General features: G+C 37.2%; 1 protein-coding gene across 5 annotated transcripts in view; it reads left to right on the plus strand.

The window, feature by feature from the left end:
- The window catches only part of UBR3 (ubiquitin protein ligase E3 component n-recognin 3), a 244,688-nt gene that overhangs the window by 187,819 nt on the left and 33,294 nt on the right, over positions 1–23,575 (plus strand). For all 5 annotated transcript variants that reach the window (XR_005790352.1, XM_040475340.1, XM_040475341.1 and 2 more), the window contains one exon: positions 8,878–8,981. Coding sequence is in view for 4 of the 5 variants with exons in the window: in XM_040475340.1 (XP_040331274.1) it covers positions 8,878–8,981 (104 nt within the window). In the remaining variant the exon portion in view is untranslated. Of the gene's footprint in view, positions 1–8,877; positions 8,982–23,575 lie in introns of those variants that run through there.

The following is a 23,575-nucleotide window of genomic DNA, read 5'->3' on the forward strand; positions in this document are numbered from 1 at the left end:
TCCCTCCCTCTCTAACCTTTTTTTTTCCCCTTCCCCTCCCCCATGGTCTTCTGTTAAGTTTCTCAGGATCCACATAAGAGTGAAAACATGGTATCTGTCTTTTCTCTGTATGACTTTTTTACTTAGTATAATGCCCCCAAGGTCCATCCTTATTGTCACAAATGCCAGGATTTCCTTCTTTTTTATGGCAGAATAATAATTCCATTATGTATGTATACATCATCCATTCATCCATTGATGGATACTTATGCTGTTTTCATGTCTTGGTTATTGTAAACAATGCTGCAGTGAATATTGGGTGTGTCTTAAAGTTTTTTGAGTTAGTGTTTTTCTTTCCTTTGGATAAATATGCAGAAGTGGAATTCCTGGATCATATGGTGGTTGTATTTTTAACTTTTTGAGGAACCTCCGTACTGTTTACTATGATGGCTGCCCAGTTTACATTCTCACCAACAATGTACAAAGGTTCCTTTTTCTCCATATTCTTGTCAACACTTAGTATTTCTTTTTGATATCAATTTTAACAATTGCAAGGTGATAGCTCATTGTGGTTTTGATTTGTATTTCCCTCATGACTAGTGATGTTGAGCACATTTTCAGTACCTGTTGGTCATCTATATGTCTTCTTCAGGAAAATGTCTGCTCAGATCTTCTGCCCACTTTTTAATTGGCTTGTATTTTTCCTATTGAGTTGTATGAATTCTGTGTATATTTTGGATATTAACCTCTTCTCAGGTACATGATTCTTCTAATATTTCTGTGACTTCAGTTTTTACATTTAGCTCTCTATTTGGAATTTATCATGATATCTGATATAAAGAATGGATCCAATTTTATTTTTTCCCATATAGCTACCAAATACTGCTTTATGTCCTCTACAATAGTAAATTAAAACAGACCTATCAAAAAAAAAAAAAAAAAAGAAAGAAAGAAAGAAAAGGAAAGAAAGGTGAGAAAGCACTTTGTTTACTAATGTGGAAAGATCTCCATCAAGATAAAATGTTAAGAGAAAAATCCAGGAGAAGAAAATATGTACATTATACCACCACTTATGTGATCAAGTGGAGCTGAGAAAATTAATTTGTATTTGCTTGTTAAAACAAAACAAACCAGACCCACACATGTCCGGATACTGGATTTATAGCAGAGATGGCACTGAGGAACAGTGAGAGAAGCATAGTTTTTAAAATAAATGGTGCTGGGTTAATTGGACATGTATATGAGAAGTAATTAATATTGACCCCTATCTCATATAGAACCTAACACATTTTGCCAGTTGTTTTAGTAATGTCCTAGAAATGCAAATGCAATGAAAAGGAAATTCAAGGTTGTGCTTGTATTTAGGTGTCATATCTCTTTAATTTCCTTTAATCTGAAATTGTTCCTGACTTTTTCTTTGTGTTTCGTAACGTTGACATTTTTTTCTAAGAGCTCAAGCTGGTTATTTTGTAGAATCCCTCAATTTATTTTTGTCCAGTAGTTTCTTGTGCTTAGATTCAGGTTATAAACTTTTCACAGAAATACCACAAAAGCAATGTGTTCTTTTTAGTGCATCATATTAGGAGGTATGCTGTTGACTTTGTTTTGTTATTGATGATAATGACTCTCATTTCTTGGTTAATGTGGCATCTGCCAGGTTTTTCCACTCTAACGTTATTATTTTATCCTTTGTAATTAGTAATTAAAGTTATCTTCTGGAGAGCTACTTAGAGGCTATGAATATATCCTGCTACTTCTCAGAAAAAATGTGTGTGTTTTGTGTGTTTATAGACAGAATTAGCAAGCTATTAGTATTTTGCCTGTTATGGCTAAGGAAAATCATTTTCCCTAATATTAGCTAGTGATTTTCTTTCCTAGCTAGACTTGCATACTCAAGGGTGGAGAGGGTATGCAAGTATTAGAAGGCCTAATTCTCTGAGTCTAAGCATGTTTAGCAAACATAAGGTTTCCTAAGCGTAGTATTGGTGAATTAATAGTTTTAAACAATAGGGCACCTGGGTGGCTCAATTGGTTGAGCGCTGGACTCTTGATTTTGGCTCGGGTCATGATCTCGTGGTTCGTGAATTCAAGCCCCACATCGGGCTCCATGTTGGCAGTGCGGAGCCTACCTGAGATTCATTCTCTCCCCCTCCCTCTCCCTCTCCTTCTCCTTCTGTCCCTCCCCTGCTTGTGGTTTCTCTCTCTCTCAGAATAAATAAATAAACTTAAAAAATATATATTGTAAAAACTAGACATAGGTACTATGATTTCAATACAACTGTTTGCCAAGAGTGTTCTTATCAAGCCCTAAGATTTAATACCCATTAGGATAGTAGTAAATGTTGTGAACACTTCTCCAGTGATTATGTCATGCTTTCATTTTTATGCTTTGCATATATAATCTCATTTAATCTTCACCATAACTATATACACTAGGTACCATTGTTATCTCAATTTTTACATATGAAGAACGGAGGCTTAGAAAAATTAATTAACATGTTCTTTAGGGGCACAGAACTAGTAAGGAATAGAGGTGGCATTTGAATCCACACCTTTCAGATTCAGGAGTCTAAGTTCCTAACTATTATTCTGTTTCCTTTCTTAGTAAGAAGAAATCTGAGCAATTATTGGAAAATCCCATTGATTTTTCCCCCCTATATTTGTTCTCATTTTTATGGTTCATTAATTCACTAACTTGTAATATTATAGTTGATTATAATATGATATCTGTGTTTCCTATCTATATATTAGATTTTAAAAGATTGAAATATCTTTTTCTATTTTCTCACTTTTAATACTTTACTAAAATAACATTCTATGTCTAATGATACAGGTTTCTCATATAAATTTTTTTCTGTAATCCTCATGAAAGTTATTTCTTTGTTTCTTTTTAATTTCATTGTGTTGATAATGGCTTTGGTTTTAAAAAATGGAAAATCAGGCCTATTAACTCTAACCATCCATTTCTTCTTATCCATAGAGTTAGTAGTATACAGTTTTTATAATCTGTATTTTTTTTAATGTTTATTTTGTGCTCACGTGCTGGTGGGTGAGGGGCAGAGAGAGGGAGGGAGAGAGAGAATTGCAAGCAGGCTTCCTGCTGTCAGTGCAGAGCCCAGTGCTTGTCTCAATGACATGAACTGTGAGATCATGACCTGAGCCAAAGTCAAGAGTCATACACTTAAACAACTGAGCCACCCAGGCACCCCTATGATCTGGATTTTAAAGATAATCTAAAAACTTTAAAAAATGGAAAAAATTATGTATTTTTAAATTAAGTATTAAAAGGATAATTACTATAATGATGGTATTAAATCTCACAGTCAAAAGTTTTGGTTCTCTTTTCTACATTAGGGTATATCCATTCATTCATTTGTTCTGATTATTTGCCTGCTGTGTGCCAGGAAAGATCTATTTCTCTGTCCTCAGAATGATTGTTTTTGTCTTTGTAGCCAACAAGCTCCAGGTTATTACTGTTTTTGTAAATTTTTTTCTGATCATAAAAATTGTATTTATTGTACAATGTTTAGAATGTGCAAAAATGGTGAGGGAGAAAATGAAAGAATATAAAATCTTATAACCCACTTACTATATATAGTTTATTACAATTTAATGAATTTATGAGCTATAAAAATGAGGTCAAATATGAGGGCAGGGAATCAATACTATTTTCTGGGAATTCCTCTAACATTGGTAACATTTTGAGATATTTATTTCCAGTTTCTTTTTTTCTGTATATATATTATGAATTTTTAAGAACTATTTGAATCCTACTATACCAGTTTTAGAATCTGCTTTTTAAAATTAACACACAACTGGGGTACCTGGGTGGCTCAGTGAGTTAAGCATCTGACTCTTGATTTCAGCTTAGGTCATCTCACAGACTTGTGAGATTGAGCCCCATGTTGAGCTCTGCACTGACAATGCAGAGCCTGCTTGGGATTCTCTCTCTTCCTCTTTCTCTCCTCCTCCCCTGCTCGCTCTGTCTCTCAAAATAAACAAACATTAAAAAAATAAATAAAATTAACACATAACAACCAAATTCCCACATCATTAAAAATCCCTTAAATGACAGGGGTACCTGGGTGGCTCAGTTGTTTAAATACCTGACTCTTAGTTTCAGCTCAGGTCATGTGATCTCATGGTTCTTGGGTTCAAGTCCCACATTGGGGCTCTGTGCTGACAGCACAGAGCCTGCTTGGGACTGACACTCTCTCTCTCTCAAAATAAATAAACTTAAAAAAATTCTTTAGATGACATACATTATTTATTCATTCCTATTGTTAATCTTTTAAATTGTTTCTCCTTTTCTACAATATCAGATGGTGTGTTTAGCAGTTCTTGACATGTCAGATATAATCCTAGAACTATAGAATGACATGAAAGTATATAAATATTTTTTAGTTTTAGTCATTTATTTGATAAATATTCACACTGCTTGTCAGGCACTGTGTTACGTAGTACAGCATTGCTTTTTGAAAAGAGTGCCCTTTTATAAGCTTTTGCTGGCAATGTGGGAACATTCCTGTTGCTGTTCATCTTGAGTATGATCACTTTAAAAACATATTTTGGGGAGCGCCTGGGTGGCGCAGTCGGTTAAGCGTCCGACTTCAGCCAGGTCATGATCTCGCGGTCCGTGAGTTCGAGCCCCGCGTCAGGCTCTGGGCTGATGGCTCGGAGCCTGGAGCCTGCTTCCGATTCTGTGTCTCCCTCTCTCTCAGCCCCTCCCCTGTTCATGCTCTGCCTCTCTCTGTCCAAAAAAAAAACAAAAAAAAAAAAAAAAACGTTGAAAAAAAATTAAAAAAAAAAACATATTTTGGGCTAGTTTGATAGATAAAAAATGGGATCCCAAAGTAATAGAAATTTGTTTAATTTCTGGTAAAATTAGCTTCATATTAATATTAAATATTTCCTGTTTATTAGCTATTTGTGTACATTTTTTATGAATTCTATGTTTAGAACATCTGTCCATTTTTCTGTTGGCATCTTATTTTTTAAAAATTATCTGAGTGATTCTTTATGGCTTAAAAATAGTAAACCTTATTTTTTCATAGGTGTTGAAACTTTTTTCCAAAATACATTTGTCTCTCAATTTTATATTACTTTTCTTGACATATTAAAGTTTTAAAATTTCATGTAGCCAAACCAGTCAGGCCTTATAATTCTTATTTTTTCTGATTGCTTTCATACTTAGAATGCCTCCCAAACTTGTCCATGGTGTTTACCTTTATAACCTGTATTATAATGTGTTTCCTGCCTTGGGGTTTGCAATACCTACTTACATATTCTTTGTAGAATTTTCTTATGGGATGATTTTTAAAAATATATCATCCATTTGGAATTTATTTTCATCAGTAGTTATGAGTGAAGAGTTAATATTTATTTTCAAAGAACTGGCTAATTTTTAAAGCAGTTTTACATCCTGTTTATTATATGCTAAATATTTGTATGTTATGGTTCTGATTAGGGACTCTCCACTTTGTTCTGTTGACCCACAAGCCTATGTCTGTGGCAGAAGCATGCTGGTTTACTTTATTGAGAAGATAATGTGTATATCTCTGATCTAGATTAAGATTCTCTCCTTTTTCTCCCCTTTGACCCCCATCCATACTTCCCAATTTTTCTTCACTGTTCTCACCTGTTTATTCTTTCAGATGATCTTTAGAGCCATTTTCCAAGCTCTTCCCTTCACTTGTGATTTTGATTAGAATTATTTAAACTTATAAGTGAATCTGGGGAAAATAGCGATCTTTACAGTAGACAGTTTCCTCAACTAGGAACATTCTTTATTTTTTTAAACTTTTTTTATTTTTTAAGTAATCTCTAAGCCCAACATGAGGCTCGAATATATGATCCTGGGATCAGGACTTGCACGCTTTACCAATTGATCCAGCCAAGCACCCCGGAACATTCCCCATTTTTTAAATTCATTTTTTGTTTCATTCTAGTTTTCAAACATTTCTTAATTATCCATTCTTAATCGTATTTAATGTAAAGATTGCTAAATTTTTAACAAGAATATATGAATAATTTTAATAGAAGATGTAATCTGGAGGTTTAGACTGATTTTAAATAATATTTGAAGGTCATTGCAATAATAATAAAAAAGCAAATAAGTAATAGTAGCAAAAGGGAATTCACCTCTAAATTTGAGAAAGATTGCTTCTGTTACAAAAAAAAAAAATTGTTGACACATAACGTAATAAAATAAATGAGAATCTAGACTTATGTTAGCCCTTTAAGCTTTTCAGTTGCTTATAATATCCCTATTTTAAGAAACTATATTTAATTTATTCATTTGAGATGTATTTCATTTCTATACCTAAAAGCTTTGTAATTTGTTAGTCTTTAGGTTGTGACACAGAAGTTCTTAAGTCTCTTTGATTTTTATGCAGTAAAATATATCTTTGTATAGGTATGAGATTGAGCTAGTTTAAATGGATTCACAAAGTTCCTTTTAATTCTAAGTATGAGTCTTTTGTCAGCTGTTAGATTTAATACAGCAGTATAATAATCCAAAATCATTTTTGTTCTAAATAGTTTTTAATGGACCAATTTCTTACCACTTTCTTTTTTTATCCATAGGTTAGTAAGGATTTTTCAGTGTTATTTTCCTCTTTTCTTTTTGGGAACAGGTTTCATCTTCTTGGCATGTTTTCTTTTGAGTCATTTGGTTCATTTCACTAAAGTAACTGTGATAAAACCATAGAAATACAAACATGTGTAGGAGTCAAGGGCCATGATCTTAAGTTTATAATTTACGATGATGTTTCTTCCTTCAGTGCATTTTCTCTCTTTATGCTCTGAAGTCTTAACTGTCTAGTTTTTGTCTCTTTTGCCACCTGTATGTCCATCCAGCAATCCTTTCATTTTTCATTTTTTAATTTATTCAGCTAGTTTTATTAACTGTTTTAATCCAGGCATCAGGGAAATGATGGTAAACAAGATACAGTTTCTGTGGAATTTTTTTTTCAGCGTCTTTAACAGTGTAGAGGATGAATTGGGAGAACGTAAAATTGAGGGAGATTGAATAGTTAGAAGTCAGTGGCCATAGAGGTGGCAAAGAAGGAATAAAGATAGTTGTTAGGACTTACTGCCAATTAAATATGGGGTGAGTAAGAGAAGATAGGTTTGGGATATCCCTAAGATACTACCTTTTTTATTCATTATATTTTTATAATTATACATTGTGCTAAATACATATAAATGTATATAAATATATCCATTGTGCTAAATACTAGAGGATATAATAAATAAGCCACATCAAAACTAAGAACATAGAAGGAAGAACAGATTGGTTATGGCTGGGGAGATTGAGTGCAGTAGAGTAGAATGTTTGAGTTCAGTTTTAGGCATGTTCAGGTTTAGCTGCCTGTTGGATATACAAGTGAAGACTGTAAATATTCAGGTAGTGGGTTTAAGAGATTCATAGCTAGAGATACAGACTTGGAAGTCATCAATGTGTAGCTGGTGATTGAAGTCATGGTTTAGGAGGTCTTTGAAAAAGAGTCCTTCATATGAAAAGAGAGTGGGAATTGGAGCCTTGGGGAACAGCACCAGTTCTGGGTTAGTCAGAGGAAGAACTTGTCAAGAAAACTAGAGTCATCAGAGAGTTAGAAGAGAATCTAGGAGAGTGTTTCAAAAAGGCCAAGAAAATTTTCCAGATAAAAGTGTTCAACTGTATGCAAAGTCAAGGGTCAGTATGATAAAGTTGAAAAATGTCCACTAGATTTTGTAATTAAGAGATCACTGTTGGCCATGTGGAAAACCATTTTGGTGGGGGTTTGAATACTAGGTGAGCAAATGGTGCCTCCCTCCCAGTTTTTTTAAAAAGTACTTTGGGCTTGTTAAAAAAGATTGGAGAGACAAATAGGATTCATAGCATTAATGGAAGGTTAGCTTTAGAGAGGGAGGCAAGTAAATTAAAGGGTTATTTGTAGAGAATGGAGACACTGAAAGAGCTGTCTTCTTCCTCTGGCAGTTATAAGCTTCACAGCAGCAGGCATTGGTTTACTTGCCAGTGCTTCCAGTGCCTGACATATAATAAGTGATCAGTAAGTATTTATTGAATGATGGAGCCTAATAAAAGAGTTGAGCAATTTTTGTTCATCCCAAATCTAGTCTGAAGTATAGCTTCAGAATTTATTGAACTCTTTAGAAACTTAAGATTTGCTTTTGTTTTCTGAATTAAAAATTAAACCTAAGATCAAAAAATGTATCCTTCTATAGGAGTTTTAAAAATTCTTAATAGATCGAGAATGAGATCTGCTTTAGAATATATTCTGTTCCTCATAGTACCACACATTGCTGAGGTTTCCTACTTTGTCTTTTATAGTTTAAGTTCTGCCTATTATCTTTTTTTTTGAAAGTGTTAAAGAATTTTTTGAATTTTATGTTAGTCATGAAATTGAAACAACTTTTTAATAAAAAAATATTAACCATGCCTCTTCAATGTAACTTGTTTGCAAATTGTACCTGTTCTTTTTAATAATATGAACATTTACTTTTTAGTGTGAAGTTTGTGACAGCAAGTGTCCTATATGCCACCACATTTATAGTGAAACTAATCCTCTAAATTTCCAATTAATCCTTCATTTGATTTCTGTAATCTAAGAGATCAGAAAGACTCATAATCAAGTTAATGTATCCAATTGTTTGCTTAGTTAAGATCTAATAAATTTTGTATATAATTTTTTCATATTAGGCAGAATCAAGGGAATAGATAGATTTAAAAGATTATACTTTTAGGCAAAAAACATGGCCCCTAACCTTTTCTTTTGAGATTTCTCAATTGTTTATGAAAGTTTAATTTCTGTTCCTTAGACATATATGTGAAATATAAAATGAATTAGAAAAGATATACAATATTGTCTAAAGTAATTATGCATTTTTTTTTAGGCAGGGAAATGAAGAACAACAGCCTGAGGTTCCAATTCTTTATCATGATGTTACATCCCTTTTGCTCATCCAGATCTTAATGATGCCACAACCCTTACGCAAAGGTATGTCTTTATAATTCCGATTCTTAGATTATATAGTATATATAATATTCTAAAAATAGTGGGGACAAATATTCAGTCTGCTGGAAATGTTTTGAGGTAAATGACTGTACTATTTTTTTTATTCGTAGTAAATAGTTCATATGTCTAAAAGAAGATGACAATGAAATGAAGGTTGTTGTTGGATGTGTCCTTTGGAAAAGTGTTCATGTCTTTTGCCCACTTTTTAAAAGTTTTTATTTAAATTCTAGCTAGTTAACATACTGAGTAATATTAGTTTCAGGCATACAATATAGTATCTCAACACTAACATACATCACCCAGTGTTCAACACATGTATACTCCTTAATCCCTGTCACCTGTTTAACTCATCCACCTACCCACCTCCCTTCTAGTAACCATGAGTTTGCTCTCTGTAATTAGGACTCTGTTTCTTCGTTTGTCTCTCTCTCTTTTTTCCCATTTGAAATCATGTGGTATTTGTGTTTCTCTGGCTGACTTATTTTACTTAGCATAATACTCTCTAGCTCCATTGATGTCATTGCAAATGGCAAGATTTTATTCTTTTTTATGAATTCTTTCAAAGAACCAGCTCTTAGTTTTGTTAGTCTGTTCTACTGGGTGTTTTGTTTTTTTTTAATGCTTATTTATTTTTGAGATAGAGAACACCGGCAGGGGAGGGGCAGAGAGAGAGGAGGCCAGAGGATCTGAAGCAAAGCAAGCTGTGTGCTGACAGCACTGAGCCCAATGTGGGGTTCAAACCCACAATCTGTGAGATCATGACCTGAGCTGGAGTTGGCTGCCCAACCGACTGAGCCACCCAGGAGCCCCTGTTCTACTGTTTTGTTGTTGTTGTTGTTTCTATATAATTTATTTCTGCTCTAATATTTATTTTAATTTCCCTTTTTTTGCTGGCTTTAGGCTTTATTTGCTGTTTCTTTTGTAGATCCTTTAGGTGTAAGGTTAGGTTGTGTGTCTGAGACTTTTCTTGCTTCTTGAGGTAGACCTTTATTGCTATATACTTTCCTTTTCTGCAATCAGAAGGTTTTAGACTGTCATGTTTTCATTTTCATTTGTTTCCTTCTGTTTCTTTATTTCTTCTTTAATTTCCTGGTTAACCCATTCATTCTTTAGTAGGATGTTCTTTAACCTCCATGTATTTGTGGCCTTTCCAAATTTTTTCTTGTGGTTGACTTCACGTTTCATAGTGTTGTGCTCTGAAAATATGCATGATATGATCTCAATCTTTTTGTACTTGTTGAGGGCTGACTTGTGACCCAGTATGTGATCTGTTCTGTAGAATGTTCCATGTGCACTTGAGAAGAAGAATGTGTATTCCGCTGCTTTAGGATGAAATGTTCTGAATATATCTTTTAAGTCCATCTGGTCCAGTGTGTCATTCAAAGCCATTGTTCACTTGTTGATTTTCTGCTTAGGTGATCTGTCCATTGCTGTAAGTGGGGTGTTAAATTCCCCTATTATTATTGTATTATCATCAATGAGTTTTTTTATGTTTGTGTTTAATTGATTTATATTTTTGGGTGCTCTCAGGTTGGGGGCATAAATATTTACAGTTGTTAGATCTTCTTGTTGGATAGAGCCTCTTTATTATGATATAGTGCCCTTCTTCATATCTTGTTACAGTCTTTGTTTTAAAATGTAGTTTGTCTGATATAAGTACAGCTACTCCAGTTTTCTTTTGATGTCCATTAGCATGCTAAATGGTTCTTCATTCTCTCACTTTCAATCTGTAGGTGTCTTTAGGTCTCAAATGAGTTTCTTGTAGGCAGCATATAAATGGGTCTTGTTTTTTATCCATTCTGATACCCTATATCTTTTGATTGGAGCGTTAATATTCAGAGTAATATTGATAGGTATGAATGTACTGCTGTTGTATTACCTGCAAAATCAGTGTTTCTGGAGTTTTTCTTTGTTCTTTTCTAGTCATTGTTGCTTTTGATCTTTCTTTCCCACTCAAAGAGTCCCCTTTAATATTTCTTGCAGGGCTGGTTTAGTGATTATGAACTCCTTTAGTTTTTGTTTGTCTGGGAAACTCTTTATCTCTCCTTCTGTTTTGAATGACAGCCTTGCTGGATAAAGTATTCTTGCCTGTGTATTTTTCCTATTCAGCACTTTGAGTATATCATGCCACTGCCTACTGGCCTGCCAAGTTTCTAAGGAGAGATCTGCTGCTAACCTTGTCTTCCCTTGTAGGTTAGGAATTTCTTTTCCCTTGCAGCCTTCAGGATTCTTCCCTTATCTGTATTTTCCAAATTTTACTATGATATGTCTTTATGTTGGCCTGGTTTTTGTTGATTTTGATGGGAGTTCTCTGTGCCTCCTGCATTTGGATGTCTTTTCTTCCCAGATTAGGGAATTTTTCAACTATAATTTGCTCAAATAAACCTCCTCCTATTCCCCTCTCTTCTTCTTCTGGGATTCCTATTATAGGAATGTTATTAACCTTTATGGAGTTGCTGAGTTCCCTAAGTCTATATTCATGATCCAATATCTTTCTTTCCTTCTTCTTTTTGGCTTCATTATTTTTCATAATTTTATCTTCTATACCACTTATTCATTCCTCTGCTTCCTCCATCTTTGTGGTCATTACAACCAGTTGGTTTTGCATCTCAGTTATAGCATTTTTTATTTGGGCCTGACTAGTTTTTAGGTCTTTTATCTCTGCAGTAAAGGACTTCCTGGTATCCCCTATACTTTTTTTCTAGCCCAGTTAGTATCCTTATAATTGTTGTTTTAAATTCTGGTTCAGGCATATTACTTATATCTGTTTTGATTAAATCCCTGGCCATGGCCTCTTCCTGTTCTTTCTTTTGGGATGAATACCTTCATCTTGGCATTTTGTCTAGGTCTCTGTCCTCTGTGTGTGAGGAAAGTCTGTTATGTTTCCTGCTTCTGAGAGTAATGGCTATATTAGGAAGAGGTCATATACTGTCCAGGAACTCATGCTTCAGGAAATGTTCCTGGTGTATGCACTCTGCTGTTGTGTATTGGCTGCTCTTTCGCTGTGGTCAGTCCTCTGCAGAGTTTCTCCTTGCCTGCAGTGAGGAGTGTTTGGATTTTGTCCATTGTGTGGTGAATTTTAACTAGGTGTGTTTTGGTATGCTTGTTAAAGGAGGCTAAATCCTGTTTCCTCTAGAGCTAAAGCTTTGGAACGCTCTGCGGTCAATAGTCTTGGTTTGTGCACAAGGTTTGTGCTGGTCTTCTGGGGGAAGGCCCACTGCTGCTCTGAGTTTAGGCACAATTGTCCTAGTTTAAAAAAAGAAAGAAAGAAAAGCACTTACAGAATGCAGGGGGGCATGGCTTGGTTTAAGTCACTCAAGCCTCCACTGTGAGCACTATTCTGCTTACTGGTCTGTCTGTGCTGACAGGCAGGGGTAAAAATGGCATCAGCCAGCTCTCTAGTCCCCCAAGGAGGGAGTTCAGGAAACCCTCACAGAAGAGCATATGATCTCCCCTTGTGTGTGTTCCAGGCTTCTCTCAGGTCCCTGCCTTCACCCTGTGTGTGTTTGAGCCATCTGCCCACTTGGTGGCACAGTGTTCCTGCATCTCAGGTGTGCAGGCTGTGTTTCAAAACTCCAAATCTTAGGGACCTGATGCAGAACGGCCCATGCTGATCCTCTGGGGGAGGGGTCTCACTGCACTGTGACTAGTGGTGGTTTGTCCCACGAGGGCAATTGCAGGAACATGCAGAGACTTAGAGTTTATGGTAAAGCACTGCAAAAAGCTGGCATCCAGGTTAGCTGTCCTCAGCAGGTACCTCTGTTCCTATGCTAATGAAAAGGGTAGTTCAGTGGTACCCCCTGGCTCTTTTGTCCCCAGAGAGGCAGTGCTACTTCTCTCAAATGCACTCAGGAAGACAAACTGTCTCTCCCAGTGCGACCCAGGGGATCTTCAGGCCACGCTGTCTGCTCCTGGGCCTCCAAACTTGTAAAACTTTAGACTTTGAGCTCCACTGCTTGTAAAAACATGGAATAATCACTCCCTCTCATTTTCCCTGTGTGGTTTTGGAGAACGGTTTTTTCTTGTTCTGTGCTCTGTGCCCTGTGCCCTGTGTGCGTTCTTTCTCTCCTCTCTGATCAGGGCTTCCTCCCCTCAGCAGCACCATCAATTTTTTTCTTCCCCAAATCATGAATCCACACCTCCTACCTTACACGATGTGGCCTTTTCTCCCTCTAGTTGTGCAGTTTGTTTTCTCAGTCCTCAGATCAATTTCTGGGGCACACATAACAATTTGATATTTATTTAGCTGTATTGAGAGGGACAAGGAAGAATCGGGTCCCCCTACTCCTCTGCCATCTTAACTCCTCCTTTCAAGGCCTTTTAATTTGTGATTTAAGAGTTCAAAAGTAGGAATCCATGAATCTCCTAAAATGATATAGGAAATTTTTATATGTACATGTGCATTTTTTTTTCTGAGAAGCTCCATAGCCCTTAACAAGGTTTACAAAAGGATCTTCACCCCTAAAAAGGAGTTAGTTATAAATTCTCCTGAGGACTCCTGGTTATATGCAGTAATAAGGAATAATAATAAGGAAGTTGCTTTTGTGCAGTTGGAGAATCAGAAGTAGATTATAGTGGGATGAGAAATGACAGGGCAATGAGGAAACAGCAGAGAGAACTATCAAGAACGAATGTGGGGAGAGAGCAGAAGGTATGTGTGGATATATCAAAGGAGCTATATTTTGTTTGTGTTTAAGGTAGGAGAGTTTTGAGCATGTTTAAATTTTTGCCATTTCTCCATTAATAACTGTCAGTGGTACTTTTACCTTAAGTGTTACTCTCTCCTGGAAGCCTTTCTCTTAAATATGCGTTTTTCCCTTTCCCATAATATCTTGTCTATAGTTCTGTTTTGACAGTTGTCTCATGAAAATAATGGTAGATTTTCTTTAAATCCCCTGCTCTAAACTATCAATTCCTCTAGGATTTGCATCATTTTACCTGTATCCCTAGTGCCTACCTGCTACCTAATATGCCCAGTAAATGTTTGTGGACTGGATATGTTAAAAATCCAGTTGTCTTATTTTCTGGTAAATTGCTTATTTTCTATTTTGAAATTCAAGAAAGCTATTGCTTTGGTTTGAATCTTTATGTCTTATATTATGGTCTTTTCTATATAATGTTCTTTGAGAATGTTGGCAGTTTAGTAGACCCAAACCACAATTGCCCTGAAGTATACCCAAGGGAGCAGCTTTAACTACCTCATTAGTTGTTAGATGGACTCGAGATCTTTTCTCGGTGTTGTTGAGTAATGCAAAGAAAGTCTTACTAAACTATTTGGGTTCTTCACTCATCAAAGAGAAAATAGAGTTGAGCGTATCACACAAAACACATCACAAGTTGATTTTTGTTGTAGACTAGACTTTTTGAAGAAAGAACATGTGTACTTAGAAGCTCAGATCATGAAAGAGAAGATTGAGAAGATTTGATGTTTATATGGATATGTGCAAAGTGCTTTACTGAAGTAGTGCAATAGAATATTTCTTTATAAAAGTTTTTCATGGTAATTTTAAGAAAACAATAAAATGTCTGATATAGTCTTTAGATTGTGTCCTGTTTACTTGTATGATTTTCTCCCAAGAGTTTTATTACTTTACATATATTATACTTTGTCCTAAAAGAAGTTGGAGTATTTTGTGTTACCTTAACTCTAAAACACTTTATGGGAAAGGAATTTCTGCAGGCATCTGAATCCTGTTTGTTTTAATTATCTCACCTGCACTAAGCATGGTACCTGTAGGCAAGCCAGTATCACCCCAGAAGACTGTCGGTTCCTTGGATTACTCTTATAACACCCAGCAAAAATGCCATTACATGAAGAGGGTACTCACTAAATATTTAATTATCTTATTTTTGAAAATTTCTCATTGTGTGTTTATATATTACCCACGGGAGAGAATCTGGTTGAATCAGATTTTATTGGTATTATTAAAGAGTCATGCTGTTGTCTCAGTTATGTCAATACCCTTTGAACTATTTATTCCTTTTTTAGGATTTTTATCTTGCTGAAAATAAGTCAGAAATAAGGCAGAGATTTACACATGTTATCTATTTAAAATGTCTTCATTTCATGAGTTATGATGTTTACAACTTTTTAAAATGATGATTTAAATATAAATAATGAAACTGATGACTTCATGTTCTCAAATAGTCTAATGATGTGGATGTTGCACCTGTCTAGAAGGTCAGAAACTTCAGTTCTCAGACGTTTAGAATAGGAAGTAAGGAATATAATTTTCATTTTTGATTCTAAGGAAAAATTCACTTTTTAAAGAGCTATAGGCTAACATTTCTATCATACCAAACTCTGTATCTCATGAAGTCAGTTTTTTTAATTATTAAGCAGCCTTCCCAGCACTATGTTCCCCCACCCTTCTTTCCTGTCATGTAGTAGCTCTATAATACTTAAAATCTGTGCCATCATGGGGCGCCCGGGTGGCTCAGTCGGTTTAGCGTCCGACTTCAGCTCAGGTCATGATCTCACAGTCTATGAGTTCAAGCCCTGTGTCAGGCTCTGTGCTGACAGCTCAGAGCCTGGAGCTTGCTTCAGATTCTGTGTCTCCCTCTCTCCCTGCCCCTCCCCTGCTCATGTTCTGTCTCTCTCTGTCTCAAAAATAAATAAAAACACTAAGAAAAAAATTTTTAAAAAATCTGTGCCATCGTTCATGGTCTGTTTGCTTCTAAATGCATTTCAAGTTAAGTATTGGTCTTCCTTTGTTCACATTCAGGTGGTTTGATGGTGGGCTTTTGGTTTTGGTTGTTTTAAAAGCACATTGACTGAGAGTAGATATCCAATTTCCCTCTCCTTTTAAAATGTTGATAATTGGTTTGAAGGGCTTTGTTCTCTGTTGCAGCCTTAGAAGATAACAACCTGGAAACCTAATGTACATGTTATATGAGTGATTCCTTGTTTTCTTCCAAGTCCCTGAGAAACACTGACTTAACGTGGCAATCATTTAGTAAATATTTGTTACATACGTTAGTGAATGTGAGAACTTAAGCAAAAGCTGTAACTTTAAACTGCCATTTGAAATACTTGAAAAATGATGATCACCAAGGCAGATAAAATGACTAAAACTAGGAATTAGTACATTGCTACAAGGAAAAGCTATGATTACTCTTATACTGGCGCTTATTTCCTTAAAATATATGACTTCTTTTTTTTTTTTTTTTTGAGTGTTTATTTTGAGAGAGAGAGAGCGCGTGCACATGCACACCCAGGGGAAGGGCAGTGAGAGGGAGAGAGAGAATCCCAAACAGGCTCTGTGCTGACAGCCCTGATGCAGGGCTCCATCTCATGAACTGTGAGATCATAACCTGAGTTGAAATTAAGAGTTGGACACTTAAGCAACTGAACCACCAAGGCCTCCCACTTCTTTTTAAACAAACAAAAAATTTGTGTCGTTTATGATGGGAGTAAGTCATATATGAGTGATATTTCTGAGCAATATTAAATGACTTCCTCACTTTGTTGTGCTTAGTAGACAAATTCTATTAATTTTCATCATTCTATTGAAACATTCAGTTAAGTCATGAAATAGTCTTTCCTTGACTTTGATGATACCATCCTCTTCTGGTTCTCTTCCTATCTCTTTTTCACTCGTTTTCATGGCTCCTTTTTATTCACCTGCTCTTCTCACCATTTTTGGAGTTGTCTCTTAGTTCCTGTCCCTTTCTCAATTTTGTCTTCTTTCCCATAGTGTCAGTTCACCTGTTCTCTCGTGATTCCCAAATCTCTAGCTGCAGTCGACAATTCCTTGGTGAATTCCTTAATTCATTTTCTACTCATCAAGACTAACTCTTTTCCTCTATTTCAGTCGTTCCATTTTAGTCAGTGCTGCTACTTTCTACTCTTTGTTATACAATGAAAGACACCATCATTCTCTACCTCCAAAAGGCTACTAAGTCCTATCATTTTTGTCATCTAAATACTTCTCTAATTTAACTCATTCTCTCCATCATCATCATTCTTCTGTAGTTCAGGTCATCGAATTTCTCAGGTATGGTACTTTTGCTGTCTGTTAATAGGTTGTCTTGCCTCTAGTCTTGGCTTGTTTCAATCCTTTTCTTCTAAAGAAGCAGCAGTGAACATTTTAAAATGCAAATCTGATATTATCATTCTCATGCTTAAAGTGTTTCAGTGGCTTATTACCCAGTCTGTATGCCTGTAGATATCAAACAAGTAACAAATAGTAATATATTGGGGCAGCTGGGTAGCTCAGTTGGTTGAGCATCTGACTCTTGGTTTTGGTTTAGGTCATGATCGCAGGGTCCTGGGATCCAGCCCTGCATTGGGTTCCGCACTGAGCGTAGAACCTGCTTAAGATGTCTCCCTCTCTCCCTCTGCACCTCTCCCAGCTCGAACTCTCTCTCTAAAAATAAAAAAATGAATAAATAAACCAGATATTTACTGATTGCCATTGCTAATCACTGTTTTAAGCATTTAGGTATAAACCTTATTTCACTTAATCTCTTTAAGATAGATGAGATTATTGTTTCCATTAAATAGAATAGGAAATAAAGCAAGTGTATATTACTAACCTGCTTGAGATCTGAAGAGTCAGAATTTAAATCTAGACAATTTGGCTTCATAGCCTAAATTCATTCTTAACAATAATGTTATATACTGACTACTTGTGAAATAGTCTTTGGTTTGATGTAACTGGGAGTAGGAGACTGATAAGCTAGAGAATGAATGCTTGGCCAAAGAGGACAGTTACTACTCAGTTCCAAATCATTGTTGGCATGTAAAAATGTGGCCCCAGTGTTGTCAGATCTTCCTGTTTTTTTGTTTTTTTTTTTTATTTATATATGAAATTTATTGTCAAATTGGTTTCCATACAACACCCAGTGCTCATCCCAAAAGGTGCCCTCCTCAATACCCATCACCCACCCTCTCCTCCCTCCCACCCCCCATCAACCCTTAGTTTGTTCTCAGTTCTCAACAGTCTCTTATGCTTTGGCTCTCTCCCACTCTAACCTCTTTTTTTTTTTTTTTCCTTCCCCTCCCCCATGGGTTCCTGTTAAGTTTCTCAGGATCCACATAAAAGTGAAACCATATGGTATCTGTCTTTCTCTGTATGGCTTATTTCACTCAGCATCACACTCTCCAGTTCCATCCACGTTGCTACAAAAGGCCATATTTCATTTTTTCTCATTGCCACGTAGTATTCCATAGTGTATATAAACCACAATTTCTTTATCCATTCATCAGTTGATGGACATTTAGGCTCTTTCCATAATTTGGCTATTGTTGAGAGTGCTGCTATGAACATTGGGGTACAAGTGCCCCTATGCATCAGTACTCCTGTGTCCCTTGGATAAATTCCTAGCAGTGCTACTGCTGGGTCATAGGGTAGGTCTATTTTTAATTTTCTGAGGAACCTCCACACTGTTTTCCAGAGCGGCTGCACCAATTTGCATTCCCACCAACAGTGCAAGAGGGTTCCCGTTTCTCCACATCCTCTCCAGCATCTATAGTCTCCTGATTTGTTCATTTTGGCCACTCGGACTGGTGTGAGGTGATACCTGAGTGTGGTTTTGATTTGTATTTCCCTGATAAGGAGCGACGTTGAGCATCTTTTCATGTGCCTGTTGGCCATCCGGATGTCTTCTTTAGAGAAGTGTCTATTCATGTTTTCTGCCCATTTCTTCACTGGGTTATTTGTTTTTCGGGTGTGGAGTTTGGTGAGCTCTTTATAGATTTTGGATACTAGCCCTTTGTCCGATATGTCATTTGCAAATATCTTTTCCCATTCCGTTGGTTGCCTTTTAGTTTTGTTGGTTGTTTCCTTTGCTGTGCAGAAGCTTTTTATCTTCATAAGGTCCCAGTAATTCACTTTTGCTTTTAATTCCCTTGCCTTTGGGGATGTGTCGAGTAAGAGATTGCTACGGCTGAGGTCAGAGAGGTCTTTTCCTGCTTTCTCCTCTAAGGTTTTGATGGTTTCCTGTCTCACATTCAGGTCCTTTATCCATTTTGAGTTTATTTTTGTGAATGGTGTGAGAAAGTGGTCTAGTTTCAACCTTCTGCATGTTGCTGTCCAGTTCTCCCAGCACCATTTGTTAAAGAGACTGTCTTTTTTCCATTGGATGTTCTTTCCTGCTTTGTCAAAGATGAGTTGGCCATACGTTTGTGGGTCTAGTTCTGGGGTTTCTATTCTATTCCATTGGTCTATGTGTCTGTTTTTGTGCCAATACCATGCTGTCTTGATGATGGCAGCTTTGTAGTAGAGGCTAAAGTCTGGGATTGTGATGCCTCCTGCTTTGGTCTTCTTCTTCAAAATTACTTTGGCTATTCGGGGCCTTTTGTGGTTCCATATGAATTTTAGGATTGCTTGTTCTAGTTTCGAGAAGAATGCTGGTGCCATTTTGATTGGGATTGCATTGAATGTGTAGATAGCTTTGGGTAGTATTGACATTTTGACAATATTTATTCTTCCAATCCATGAGCAGGGAATGCTTTCCATTTCTTTAAATCTTCTTCAATTACCTTCATAAGCGTTCTATAGTTTTCAGCATACAGATCCTTTACATCTTTGGTTAGATTTATTCCTAGGTATTTTATGCTTCTTGGTGCAATTGTGAATGGGATCAGTTTCTTTATTTGTCTTTCTGTTGCTTCATTGTTAGTGTATAAGAATGCAACTGATTTCTGTACATTGATTTTGTATCCTGCAACTTTGCTGAATTCATGTATCAGTTCTAGCAGACTTTTGGTGGAGTCTATCGGATTTTCCATGTATAATATCATGTCATCTGCAAAAAGCGAAAGCTTGACTTCATCTTTGCCACTTTTGATGCCTTTGATTTCCTTTTGTTGTCTGATTGCTGATGCTAGAACTTCCAGCACTATGTTAAACAACAGCGGTGAGAGTGGGCATCCCTGTCGTGTTCCTGATCTCAGGGAAAAAGCTCTCAGTTTTTCCCCATTGAGGATGATGTTAGCTGTGGGCTTTTCATAAATGGCTTTTATGATGTTTAAGTATGTTCCTTCTATCCTGACTTTCTCAAGGGTTTTTATTAAGAAAGGGTGCTGGATTTTGTCAAAGGCCTTTTCTGCATTGATTGACAGGATCATATGGTTTTTCTCTTTTTTTTTGTTAATGTGATGTATCATGTTGATTGATTTTTGAATGTTTAACCAGCCCTGCATCCCAGGAATGAATCCCACTTGATCATGGTGAATAATTCTTTTTATATGCCGTTGAATTCGATTTGCTAGTATCTTATTGAGAATTTTTGCATCCATATTCATCAGGGATATTGGTCTGTAGTTCTCTTTTTTTACTGGGTCTCTGTCTGGTTTAGGAATCAAAGTAATACTGGCTTCATAGAATGAGTCTGGAAGTTTTCCTTCCCTGTCTATTTCTTGGAATAGCTTGAGAAGGATAGGTATTATCTCTGCTTTAAACGTCCGGTAGAACTCCCCTGGGAAGCCATCTGGTCCTGGACTCTTATTTGTTGGGAGATTTTTGATAACCGATTCAATTTCTTCGCTGGTGATGGGTCTGTTCAAGCTTTCTATTTCCTCCTGATTGAGTTTTGGAAGAGTGTGGGTGTTCAGGAATTTGTCCATTTCTTCCAGGTTGGCCAATTTGTTGGCATATAATTTTTCATAGTATTCCCTGATAATTGTTTGTATCTCTGAGGGATTGGTTGTAATAATTCCATTTTCATTCATGATTTTATCTATTTGGGTCATCTCCCGTTTCTTTTTGAGAAGCCTGGCTAGAGGTTTGTCAATTTTGTTTATTTTTTCAAAAAACCAACTCTTGGTTTCGTTGATCTGCTCTACAGTTTTTTTAGATTCTATATTGTTTATTTCTGCTCTGATCTTTATTATTTCTCTTCTTCTGCTGGGTTTAGGCTGCCTTTGCTGTTCTGCTTCTATTTCCTTTAGGTGTGCTGTTAGATTTTGTATCTGGGATTTTTCTTGTTTCTTGAGATAGGCCTGGATTGCAATGTATTTTCCTCTCAGGACTGCCTTCGCTGCGTCCCAAAGCGTTTGGATTGTTGTATTTTCATTTTCGTTTGTTTCCATATATTTTTTAATTTCTTCTCTAATTGCCTGGTTGACCCACTCATTTGTTAGTAGGGTGTTCTTTAACCTCCATGCTTTTGGAGGTTTTCCAGACTTTTTTCTGTGGTTGATTTCAAGCTTCATAGCATTGTGGTCTGAAAGTATGCATGGTATGATTTCAATTCTTGTAAACTTATGAAGGGCTGTTTTGTGACCCAGTATATGATCTATCTTGGAGAATGTTCCATGTGCGCTCGAGAAGAAAGTATATTCTGTTGCTTTCGGATGCAGAGTTCTAAATAGATCTGTCAAGTCCATCTGCTCCAATGTCTCATTCAGGGCCCTTGTTTCTTTATTGACCGTGTGTCTAGATGATCTATCCATTTCTGTAAGTGGGGTGTTAAAGTCCCCTGCAATTACCACATTCTTATCAATAAGGTTGCTTATGTTTATGAGTAATTGTTTTATATATTTGGGCGCTCCGGTATTCGGTGCATAGACATTTATAATTGTTAGCTCTTCCTGATGGGTAGACCCTGTCACTAGTATATAATGTCCTTGTTCATCTCTTGTTACAGCTTTTAATTTAAAGTCTAGTTTGTCTGGGGCGCCTGGGTGGCGCAGTCGGTTAAGCGTCCAACTTCAGCCAGGTCACGATCTCGCGGTCCGTGAGTTCGAGCCCCGCGTCAGGCTCTGGGCTGATGGCTCGGAGCCTGGAGCCTGTTTCCGATTCTGTGTCTCCCTCTCTCTCTGCCCCTCCCCCGTTCATGCTCTGTCTCTCTCTGTCCCAAAAATAAATAAACGTTGAAAAAAAAAAATTTTAAAGTCTAGTTTGTCTGATATAAGTATGGGTACTCCAGCTTTCTTTTGGCTTCCAGTAGCATGATAAATAGTTCTCCATCCCCTCACTCTCAATCTAAAGGTGTCCTCAGATCTAAAATGAGTCTCTTGTAGACAGCAAATTGATGGGTCTTGTTTTTTTATCCATTCTGATACCCTATGTCTTTTGGTTGGCGCATTTAATCCATTTACATTCAGTGTTATTATAGAAAGATATGGGTTTAGAGTCATTGTGATGCCTGTATGTTTTATGCTTGTAGTGATGTCTCTGGTACTTTGTCTCACAGGGTCCTCCTTAGGATCTCTTGTAGGGCTGGTTTAGTGGTGACAAATTCCTTCAGTTTTTTTTTGTTTGGGAAGACCTTTATCTCTCCTTCGATTCTAAATGACAGGCTTGCTGGATAAAGGATTCTCGGCTGCATATTTTTTCTGTCTAGCACACTGAAAATCTCGTGCCAACTCTTTCTGTCCTGCCAAGTTTCAAAAGAGAGATCAGTCACGAGTCTTATAGGTCTCCCTTTATATGTGAGGGCACGTTTACCCCTTGCTGCTTTCAGAATTTTCTCTTTATCCTTGTATTTTGCCAGTTTCACTATGATATGTCGTGCAGAAGATCGATTCAAGTTACGTCTGAAGGGAGTTCTCTGTGCCTCTTGGATTTCAATGCCTTTTTCCTTCCCCACTTCAGGGAAGTTCTCAGCTATTATTTCTTCAAGTACCCCTTCAGCACCTTTCCCTCTCTCTTCCTCCTCTGGGATACCAATTATGCGTATATTATTTCTTTTTAGTGTATCACTTAGTTCTCTAATTTTCCCCTCATACTCCTGGATTTTTTTCTCTCTCTTTTTCTCAGCTTCCTCTTTTTCCATAACTTTATCTTCTAGTTCACCTATTCTCTCCTCTGCCTCTTCAATCCGAGCCGTGGTGGTTTCCATTTTGTTATGCATTTCGTTTAAAGCGTTTTTCAGCTCCTCGTGACTGTTCCTTAGTCCCTTGATCTCTGTAGCAAGAGATTCTCTGCTGTCAGCTATACTGTTTTCAAGCCCAGCGATTAATTTTATGACTATTATTCTAAATTCACTTTCTGATATATTATTAAATCCTTTTTGATCAGCTCATTAGCTGTTGTTATTTCCTGGAGATTCTTCTGAGGGGAATTCTTCTGCTTGGTCATTTTGGATAGTCCCTGGCGTGGTGAGGACCTGCAGGGCACTTCCCCTGTGCTGTGGTGTATACCTGGAGTTGGTGGGTGGAGCCGTAGTCAGACCTGATGTCTGCCCCCAGCCCTCCGCTGGGGCCACAGTCAGACTGGTGCGTGCCTTCTCTTCCCCTCTCCTAGGGGCGGGATTCACTGTGGGGTGGGGTGGCCTGTCTGGGCTACTTGCACACTGCCAGGCTTGTGATGCTGGGGATCTGGCGTCTTAGCTGGGGTGGGTAGGCAAGGTGCACCGGGGCAGGAGGGGCAGGCTTAGCTTGCTTCTCCTTAGGTGATCCACTTCAGGAGGGGCCCTGTGGCAGCAGGAGGGAGTCAGATCCGCTGCCAGAGGTTTGGCTCCGCAGAAGCGCAGGGTTGGGTGTTTGCGCGGAGCGAGCAAGTTCCCTGGCAGGAACTGGTTCTCTTTGGGATTTTGGCTGGCGGATGGGCGGGGGAGATGGCGCTGGCGAGCGCCTTTGTTCCCCACCAAACTGAGCTCTGTCGTCCGGGGGCTCAGCAGCTCTC

Source organism: Herpailurus yagouaroundi, unplaced genomic scaffold (assembly GCF_014898765.1).
Source record: "Herpailurus yagouaroundi ecotype Mexico unplaced genomic scaffold, PumYag 140, whole genome shotgun sequence".
In the NCBI taxonomy this organism is placed as follows: Eukaryota; Metazoa; Chordata; class Mammalia; order Carnivora; family Felidae; genus Herpailurus; species Herpailurus yagouaroundi.